Source organism: Octodon degus, unplaced genomic scaffold, assembly GCF_000260255.1.
Source record: "Octodon degus isolate 3935 unplaced genomic scaffold, OctDeg1.0 scaffold00039, whole genome shotgun sequence".
In the NCBI taxonomy this organism is placed as follows: Eukaryota; Metazoa; Chordata; class Mammalia; order Rodentia; family Octodontidae; genus Octodon; species Octodon degus.
Genome location: NW_004524615.1, coordinates 3,180,179 through 3,191,251, shown reverse-complemented (window position 1 = coordinate 3,191,251; position 11,073 = coordinate 3,180,179). Strand labels below are relative to the sequence as shown.

Genomic DNA, 11,073 nt, shown 5'->3' with positions numbered 1-11,073 from the left:
CTAAAAGCATTTTTTCTGATGTCAAAGAAGCTCTATCTTTATTCCTAATAAACATGTAAGAATGTCTGAAAATCAAGCTTACTCTTCTTTTGCTGCCAGATGAAAACATGGAAGAGCTATAGGCTTTCATCTTAGGATCAAAAGGGTTAAAAAAAAAAAAAAAACAGAAATGGCACAAAATTTCCTTGAACAAAGTAACAGGGATTACACAATGGCTGCATTGCATGGTGTTATCTTCAGATTAGTTGTTTAGGTTACCAGATGTAAGCCTGAAAAATTGGCAAAAAATGGTTATAAGAAATTAAAAAGAAGAAAGAAAATTTTTAAAAAATTAAGCATTAACTGCTCTTTTCAATAGATAGGTATGTGAATGTTTATTGTATAAGAACACTTGAAAATAACAGCTCAAGCCCAGTAAGTTTATGAAATTTACTTATCTATGAAAGCATTTTAAGATTTTCCTATGTATACAATTATGTTGCTTCCAAAAACAATAACTATTTTTTTTCCTTCTTTACAACCATCTGCTAGCCTTTCCTTTTACTTCTGCATAAGATAACAAAAGTATTTCACTGAACACAAACTGCAATTAGTACAAAAGAGGCTAATTTCCTGATTTCAGGGTGAACTTTAATAAGTCCATATTAAATATGAAGATGGTTATGAGTCTGTCATATTAAGGAAATTTCATTTTCTAAGAGTAATAATTTTCTATATAATGAAGGATTTTGAATTTTGTCAATTTTTATCTTGTGCATTTAAAATGCTCATTTTTCTCAGTTAATATTCTGTTTGTGGACTATATTTCCTGATTTTGAAATTTCAGATCTCCTTCTCAATTTCTATATTTTGTCCTTTTCTTTATAATACTGGATTCTACTAGAGAACAATTTGAAGTTCTTACATCTATATTCATGACAGACTTAGCTTCAAATTTTTCCTCTACTGTTTTATCACTCTGCCATATTAAAATTAAGCTTGCTGCATAAGAGGAGCCTGAAAGCTTTCCATTCTCTAGCCTCTGGGAAAGGTTGTGCATGCCCGGCATTACTTCTTCTCAAATGCATAGAAGAATTCACCGTGGAACCAGTAGCACCCGGTGCTTTCTTCCTAAGAAGATTTGTAGCTCTGGATTCAGTGTCTTTGTCACATGTAGGACTATATTTATATTTTTTATTTCTACTCATGTTAGTTTTTAGTAATTGTGTTTTCTAAGAATTAATTGCATTTAATCTTCATAGTTTGGGCATAGAAGTGTTAATCATCTTCCTTCCCATCAACATTTGCAGACTTTCGAATGGTTTCTTTGCTTTCCATGTATGTTTTTTGACTTTGTCAGTATCCCCCAAACTTACTAATTGTAACAGTCTTTCCAAGGAAAAATCTTTTGGTTTAATTTTTATTGCCTATTTATTCTCTGTACAGCTGACTTCCAGCTTTGCCTTTATTCTTTCCTTCTAATTAGTGATATACACAGTGTTTACTGCCTCTTCCAAAATAAGTAGTAGAGGTTTTGATTTTGCTTAAAGCACAGAGTTACTGAACTATACTATATCAACCATATACTCTACTATATGGTTGATATTTTGCCAGTTCATTATCATTGAATTTAAGACATTTTTGTTTCTATTTGTGATTTGCTTTTTGTATGAATCTTACAAAAATATTAAGGCTACTTTTTCTGTCCTCTACCATTTATGGTTGACCTATAAGCTGGGCGTATTGGATTGCCGAGTTATGGATTCTCTCTTCTGTGCTTTTGAATCCACTGATGAAATCATTTACTAATTGTGGATGTTAGTAATGTTTGGTTGTGTTTTTTTGTTTATTTCAGTGCTGAATTTTCCATTCCATACTCTTGAGAATTCCTGTTCTCTGGTGAAATTCTTTATCATTCCATCTATTTTCTTGTCAATCAGTGTTACTTTACTTTCTGTTTGGGACACATAAATTGGGCTCTTTTTCTGCTGTGTGTGTATGCTCACATGCTTACAACTTTGTTAAACAGACATTCTTTATTGACTATTAAACATTCCATGTTAAAGTTTTGTAGAGGCCAAGATGATGTTGTATTTTTCCGAAGAAGAATCAACTTGCTTTCCTCCTGGCGGGCAGGTGAGCTGTAGGCAGACATCCTGACCCCACCAAGGTGGCCCAGTCCTGCTCCCTGAGCTGCAGTCCCGTCTAGGCCTCAGGTGAGAAGCTGGTTTGCTGTCCTTGTGGCTTTGCTCCGCTGCTGAGCCCCCAAGCAGGATATGACTGTGTCTCCGCGGCATTGTAAAGCTGCTAAACTCTGTGCTGAGCTTTCTTTCTCAATGTGCAACGTTAGCTTCCTGTGCAGCCTGCTCTCAGCATGTCCGCGGGCACAGCCTGCGCTGGCGAAGCCTGCCAGCTCCCCGCATTTTGGTTTCCTCCAAGATCTTGGCTCCCTAAGCCCTAGCTGCTTTGGTGATTTTCTGAGGCCTTCAATTGGGTGTTTAATTCAGTACAGTTTTTGTAGCAACTCATGGTAACTGAAGGAATCTGATACCAGCCTCCTCCTTATAGCTCTTTAGCAAAGAAGGCCATATCAATTTTATTGCACTGGTGTCAGAAAATCAGAAGATCATTTGCCTTCATGTCCCACAGTGACCTGTTGATTTCATGTCCGTTATTTAATTCTGTCTGTACCTTCTGGGAGCGGGGGGAGGGGTGTACAGAGGAAGCCTAAGTATGAACATGTGCTTTACAAAGTAGGAAAGCATTGCTTCTGGCTGGTGTTGATGCTGTCAGATGACTGTGGAGTTCAGAGGATTTTACGGGGAGCCAGGGAACTGTGAATGAGCTGCCGAAGCTGAATGCAGAAAGCTAACTCCAACTTAGATCCTTCTGTGAGTGTAGAGGTCGAAGTCTGAGTCAGCTCAAGGAGACGTAGCAAGCTGCCAGGGTTTGCCATGACTGCTATTCTGTGACTTACAATGGCAGAAACCTGTTCTTTTGTGGTTTGTTTGTCTTGAAGGGGTGAATAGCATGATAGTTTTATAGATTATAATAGTACGTTGTGTTTGCAGTTTTTTCAGAAGTATATAATTCGAGAGGAAAGGAGATGTACATATGAGGTGTATTTCTCTATTAATGCATATATAAGGTGAACGACACTGGTGTGATCACCAAGTAGTGCATTAAAACTTAAAATGTAATGTATAGTGTCTATAGCTATGAATATATTTTATTCAAATTTATATTGATAAAATCCAAATATATAAGTTTACACATGAGTGTTAACACACGTATTTAATGAATGTGCTTAGTGCATGCACAGAGCACTCACTGTATTCGTCATCTTCAACTACCTAGCATAGAACATAAGACAATAGAAAAACCAGTGAGGTACAGAGTCCACGGCATAAGGCATAAAGCTCACAGTAAAACTACCCAGCTTTACAGGTCCTAACAGAATGTAAAATGCCTGTTGCTCGTAATTCCAATAAATTTCTCAGATTGCAGTGGATTGTCATCTCCTTGTGACACGTAACAGCCCACAAACAAGGGGCTATAAGGTTGAGGCGAGAACTTAATCTTTTGCTGAATCAGAGTGTCCTCTGTCCTGGTGTGGAGATTATTATTTTACTGTCAGCTCCTCATGTAAGACTCACTTTCCACTCTCATTACCCTCTCAACACACCAAAGGAAACCCCGTTTCTTCTGGGGCATTTTGGCTATGATTGTATTTGTGTTGTTTTAAAAGATATTTTCTTTCAAATATTATAGTTTCTTATTCTGCTGCTTAGACATGCTAAGATGAGTGTAGCTAGGGAAATAGCGTATTAGAAACAGTCACATATAGAAAATATGCTCCTGTTTATAAAGACCAGGAGAATGACTTCACTTGTCTCCTGTCTAGACAACTCCTGAACATGTTTCCCGCTGACCTTGGCAGCTTCGGTGTGCTGTGCTCAGCCTGTGTGGCACTCATTTCTGGTTTCCAGCCGTCAGCACTGACGGTGCACAACACTCCCGGCCAGCCCTAGATTGAGAAGCTTCTCTGCAGCAAGGAGCTCGGTGCACTGGTGCTTGCTCCCATGGCGACAAAGGTCTGCTATTGGCAATCACAGAGAAGGGGTCTTGGTGGGGAGCTGAAGGACAACAGGGGATAGGGCTGCGCCTGTCCAAATACAACTAACTTTGTTTGTTTTGAATACGTCAGGTGTAGGTAAGAGACAAAAGACAGAAATGTCTGGATCTTTCTGCTCTCACGCTACCAAACAATCTTAAATTAGGAACTGACATGCTTTTGAAGATTAGAGACATGCACTGCATACATGCCTAGGACAAACTGTGTGTGATATTGAGGGATGCTAAGCCACAGTGTCCTTGTATTGACTCTTTTGCCATACCTGGGACAAAATACCTGGCACCTGAAACTTCAAGAAGGAAAGGCTCATTTGGGCGTGGAGTAGGGGGGGTTAGTTCGTGGTAGGCTGGCTTCAAAGCAGGAGCATCACAGTGGAAGGAGTCTGCAGAGAAAAACCGCTCAACTCTTGGCAGCCAGGAAACAAAGGGTGGAGGCAGAGGCAAGAACACACCCGCCCTACCCCGTGACCCACCCCTTCCAACCAGGCCCCACCTCCATGCAGCACACTGAGCTTTGAATGTCCCGATAGATGACTGCACTGACGAGTGCACTGTCCTCTGCCACCAGTCACCTCCCCAAAGCTTCACCTCTGAGTATGTGAGAACTTTGTGGGACATTTCAGTTATACCGGAACAGTCCTCATGCTTCAGACTGCAGATGTCGTCTAAAAGCTCAGGTAACAGCAAACACCACAGACCTTGCCTGTAGATGAGGAACCACGAGGAGCCCGAGTATTTGCATGACCAATGACAACGCAGATATCACCAACTGCTCGAGTCCGTGCACTCAGGAACTAGCCAAGAGAGGCCGCCAGTCCAGAGTGGCAAGTGCAGATCTGAAGGTGTGGGGAGAAGGCATGCCCTTATTGAGTTGAAACATTTATTTTCTAGTTTATAGCCACATAAAGGCATGCTTAAAATATAGGGCATCTCAGAGATGAGGTGTCATACTGTCAAAATAGAGGAGCAGAGGCTCCACATACATGATAGTCACAGTCCTGGTGGCTTTGCCACGTCTTGTAACCCTCTTCTGTTTTCCTACGTATACGTATATACATTAAACAGCTGCATTGACCATATTTTCTCATTTTAAGTTACTCAGAGAACATATCATTTATATCCTGTTTAAAAGTTTCCTTAACTATGCACCAAGAAAAGAAGGAAATATGGTAGAGATTTTTTCAGTTTCTTTTCTTGGCCCAGTTTTCTATTGTATTCCATCTTTTGTTACTGATTTTCAGGAGCCCCTGCAAGCCCCTGACAGTTTCCGCTTGCACACGCAGCTTTTCCCCTTCTGATTTTGCCTATCTTTCGTTACTGCCATGTGCTTGACCACAAGCTGTGGCATCTAGTATAATGAGCCTCTCCCTTGCGCCCCTTAGCGTGTAGCTATGAATGGTTTCCTTCTTTCAACCCCTAAGTGTGGTTGCAGATGATTAGCAGTGGTTCTAGGCCCTGCTGTTCATATCTGAGGCCTCTGTTCATGCACAAGTTATCTGCACTGGAGTGTGAGCTAGGAAGAGCTGTCTCTTCCTTCACAGACAGATGACCAGTCCTGTAGCACCGTCATTTAGTGTTCCTGAGTAATGCGGCCCCTCCCGCACTGTCCTCGCCCTGGTGGAGGTGAAAGTTGAGCTCTGTGCTCTGGGCCATGGATCTGGTTTCTGAGCCTCCAATCAGCTCATCCTGTGCTATGACTTTGGCTTGGGGGTGTGGTCTGGGGACACTGTGTGGCAGGACAGTGCTCATGGTGCCAAAGTGCCAGTGGCCTGTTTCAGGGGAGCTCACTCTGGCAGTACCATCAGTGCTTCCGAAGTTGCTGTCTCCTCGCCTACACCCACACCTGCCCAGGCCTCACTGCCTGACTGTGGCAGCTGAGTCTGTTGGTACCTGCTGGTGCCACCAACCTGGTGGAAACAGGCTGCATATCTCTTCAGGATCTGGTCACTGCTGCCCACCCATACTGTGGGACTCCTCTGTTGTGTCTCATAGCTGTTGATCATTTCTTTGACTTTTAAAACTGCCTCCCCTGAATAAATAATTGTATATGTAAAATTTGCAGTTAAATAGTACAAGCTACTCTTTTCTCCATTGCTGTCATTTGCTGCAAGGCGTGCACAGTCTCTGTGATGCCCGGGTTGCAGGATAGAGACAGCACGCTCTTGCAGGTTCTGGGCTTGCCTCTCGTCTGGAGCGGTCCAGTCTCTCAGATTCCCTGACCTTGAGGCCCTTGAAGATGTCGACCAGTTATCTTATAAAATAAAAATTAAACTGCCTGGCATTTCTTCATGACCCCCAAAAGGCTTCCTGTTACCTAGTTTCAATTCCAATGTGCGGGTAGTCCCTGGAAAGAGCAAAGCCCTGAGCACTGCTGGCGTGTCTCTGCAGCAGTCAGAAGTCAGCTCTCGAGGAACCAGCTTCGTTGCCTTTCTGTTTTGCCAGGAATCATGTCAATTTGTGATTCAGCCTCAAACTGCCTCTGACTCTTGAGTTTAAAAGGCTCGCTGATTCATGTTAGTGATACTAGATGTGGCTCTGAGAAATCATTTGATGTGAATGACCAGGGTGTCTGCTTGCCTCGGGGATCTCTGTTAGACTTTGTCTTTCTGAGCTGCCCTTCCAACAGCAGAATAATCTACAGCCCGTGGACCAAGGAATGAGGATGGACTAGAAGTCACCGCTTTGCCCCGTGCTTGCATGGGCTGAGCTCTCGGGTGCTGAGTGGATGCCAGGGAGACCTACAGTAACAGCGCTTTGCTTTTGTTGTCCACAAGGCACAGAGTCAGGGTCTGGGATGGGGAGGGGACTTTCCACAGCCTTTGCCTCTTACCATCCAGGTGTCGCAGCTGTACCTGAGCCACACTGGGATGCCAAGCCCATCGCTGCCCCCCCACCTCTTCTCTTGTGCTGAGCGAGCTGTGCACCAGCTGTTCCGGGACCGCAGGCCACAGTGCTTGGCCCTCAGGTGAGTCCTGCTGCCAGCCCACACTCGCAGGACCCAGGTGTGGCGACTGAGGAGGCCACGCTCTGTGCTGTAGCTGCCTTCACAAGTGAGGGCCACTCCACACTTGCACCAAGCGCATCTGCTGGTCATAGTGCAGGAACTCCCAGCCTATCCCTAGTGGCCCTAAGGGGTGCAGAATCCTTTCCAGGGAACTTATAGTGAAAATCATTTCAGTTTGAAGATTTAAAAATTAGAACCTTGGCATGTCTGCTGTCCAACCTAGGAATCTTAGAGAAGCAAAGGTCCAGATGCCAGAGGCTGGGGCCACTGCTCAGCAGCGAAGAGAGGTGACTTGCTTTCCTGCCCCACCCCAGTGTTTACCTCTGCTTATATTTCCCCAGATGGAAGTTCTGCAAGTGGCTTTCACCTGAATGACAATCACAATTTTAGCTTTACTGATTTCTGTAGGACCAAGAACTCTTCCAGAGTAATGGAAGGTTAACATGAGAAAAGGGGCTAAAATATAATTACTTGAAATGAATGGACCAAAGAAATGTCAAATAAGATCCCCAGGGCTTCTCCTCTACAGCAGGCCAAACCTCTGCCTCAGGGAGAGGTCTGAACTCACATTCTCACCTGACTAGCCATAGTGTGGGTTGGAAGCAGACCGTGTGCGTAGGGTAGTTCACAGCTCACATTTATGTGAAGTAAAGAGATCATACAAACAGAGCCAAGGAAAGCCCACCTTGTGGATAGAAGCACTCATCTATATTTTTTTACATTATTAATTTTATTAAAAGGGTTTGATTGAGGTATAAATGTAAGCATCCCAGATGGATGTCCTAACACTCCATTCTAAAGCATCCCAGTGACGGGAGGAGCACAGGGGATGGGGTGCGGGGTATCTCACCCATTCTTGAATTAGGCAGCTCTGTTTTTATTTGATTTATCTACTGAGTTTTCAGGTCTTTGTTGAAAAAATGAACACTTTCAAAAGTTTACCCCATGCTGGTTGGATTTCCCTGGATCAAGCCCAGGCCAGCCCCATGGGTGAGACCTGCCACACTCTCTCAGGAACCCTCTGCCCCTGCACAAAATGACAAAGAGAAGGAGCAAAATGCAATCTCAGGCCCAGAGCCCACCTAGCACAAGTGCAGAGGACACTAACACAGAAGAAAGTGGGAATCACACAGCTGAAATATCTGAAACAATAGCATCTGAAGAAAAGAAACAACTGCAAAAACATATAGAGGAATTCAGATCAGAAATAACCTCTGAAATAAAAAAAAAGCTCCGAATAGCATCCGAAATAAAGAATGAAATGCAGAGACATATAGAAGAAATCAGATCAGAAATACTCTCTGTGGTAAAAGAATTAATAACTGCTTCTCAAGAAAACACTGATGAAAAAAATAGAGGAGATTAGAAAAATGACAGATTCCTTGAATGAGCAATACAGGAAAGAAATAGATTGCATGAAGCAGAGTCAATGAGCTATAGAGGAAATTAAAATCTCAGTCACAAGGTTGCAAAACCATTTGAGTGAAAGTGAAGACAGAGTTTCAGATCTTGCAGACACCATCGCAGCTAGTGAAAAGTAAGAAAAGCCCTCTTAAAAACAACTAGGATGCAGGAAAAAATAATTCATCACCTGCAAGATGATACAAAGATGAACAACATGAGACTAATAGGCATCAATGAGAAAGAAAGACTCGATACAAATGATATAAAAAGAATATGGGCAGAAGTCATTTCAGACAAATTCCCAAACATGAGGAAACAATCTAACATTCAGATAACTGAAGCATACAGAATGCAAAATAAATCTGTGTTGGTGGTATAGTGGTAAGCATAGCTGCCTTCCAGAATGCCAAATAACTTCCACCCAGTTAAAAATACATCAAGACATATAATAGTCAAGATCCCAGAAATCCAGCATAAGAACAATATACTGAAAGCCAATAGAGAAAAACAGATCACATTTAAATGAAAACCCATCAGAATAATGAAAAACTTCTCTTCACAAAACATGAAGGCAAGAAGAGCATGGAGCAGAGTACTTCAAGTCCTCTATGAAAACAAATTCCAGCCCAGACTACTATACCCTGCAAAACTCTCTTTCAAGTTTGATGGAGAAGTGAAATACTTCCATGACAAAGAACAACTAAAGATTTCGTGATAACAAAGCCAACCCTACACAGACTACTGAAAGATGTTCTAGAGAGGGACCAAAATGATCAGAACTCCATGAGTGAGATCAGAAGGCAAACAAACACAGGAGAAAAAGGAAAAAGGAGTAAACAACAGCAGGTAAATACCATGCCGAAAGTAAGTCAATACGTCTCCATTATAACCATTAATGTAAATGGACTCAATTCACCAATTAAAAGAAACAGACTGGAACAGTGGATTAGGAAACAAAATCCAACAATATGCTGTTTACAAGAAACACACTTAACTCACAAAGAAATTCATAGGCTGAAAGTCAAAGGATGGAAAACAATACTATACACCCTAACACCTCAGAAAAAAGCAGGGGTAGCAATCCTGTTCTTAGTTAGCTTCAACTTCAAACCAAGGATGATTGAACGAAGTAAAGAAGGCGACTATATTCTGGTTCAGGGAAAAATTCAAGAGGAAGAGGGAACGCTCATAAATATGTATGCACCAAACATGGGAGCACCCAACTATATAAGACAAATCTTAATGGACATGAAAACTCTAATATCCAAAACCACAGTCTTAACAGGAGACCTTAACACCCTCTTATCCCAAAGAGACAGATCAAGCACAAAAAAATTAGCAAAGAAGTTGCAGAACTGAACCAGAGCTTGGAACAAATGGACTTAGTGGACATATACTGAGTGTTCCATCCAAGCACAGCTGAATACACATTTTTTTTCAGGTTAACATGGGTCATTTTCTAAATTAGACCACATACTAGTCCATAGGTCATGCTTAAGTATATGCAAGAAAACAAATTATCCCATGTATATTATATGACCACAGTGCAATGAAGCTGGAATTAAACGACAAAAGAAACTGGAAAAATCCCATAAATACATGAAAATTAAACAACACTCTACTCAGCAACCAATGGGTCACAGATGAAATTAAACAAGAAATTCAGTAATATCCACAATTCAATGAAAATTCAAGCACAATATATCGGAACTTATGGGATGCGATGAAAGCAATTCTTACAGGGAAATTTATAGCTGTGAACTCACACATTAGGAAAACAGAACAAATAAACACCCTAATTTTGCACCTCCAACATCTAGAAAAGGAAGAGCAAACAAAACCCAGAGCCTAAAGACGGGAAGAAATCATAAAGATTAGAGGAGAAATCAATTCAATTGAGACGAAGAAAACAGTCAAAGAATTGCCATATCAAAAAGCTGGTTCTTTGAAAGACTAAATAAAATTGATAAGCCCCTAGCTAACCTCATCAAAAAGAGGAAAGAAAAAATTCAAATACAAGCAATAAGGAATGAAAAGGATGTAATTACCACAGACCCAGTGGAAATTCAGAAGATTATCAGTAGCTACTTTGAGAATCTTACTCTCACAGAAGACACAGAAGAAATGGACAGATTCCTAGAAAGGTACAAATTACCAAAACTTAATCAAGAAGATAAAACAACTCTCAATAACCCAATAACAGCCAATTAAATATGAAATGTAATAAAAATATCTACCGACAAAGAAAAGTCCATGTCCTGATGGATTCATAGCTGAATTCTACAAGCAATTCATGGAAGTTATATTCCCTACAGGCAATTCATGGAAGTTATAGTCCCTGTACTCTTCATACTCCTCAATGAAATTGAAAAGTAAGCAATCCTCCCAAAATAATTCCTGGAGGCAAGTATTATACTGATACCAAAACCAGGGAAAGACACAACTAAGAAAGAGAACTACAGGCCAATCTCCCTCATGAACATAGATGCCAAAATCCTCAATAAAATCCTAGCAAATAGAATACAGCAAATCATCAAGAAGATCATACAAGG

The 11,073-nt window shown here is 41.4% G+C and overlaps 1 protein-coding gene across 1 annotated transcript in view; it reads left to right on the top strand.

Annotated features, from left to right (window-relative positions):
• The window catches only part of Myo16 (myosin XVI), a 416,963-nt gene that overhangs the window by 153,042 nt on the left and 252,848 nt on the right, over positions 1 to 11,073 (top strand). The window contains exon 13 of the mRNA XM_023715200.1: positions 6,951 to 7,078. Coding sequence (XP_023570968.1) covers positions 6,951 to 7,078 — 128 coding nt within the window. The remainder of the gene's footprint in view (positions 1 to 6,950; positions 7,079 to 11,073) is intronic.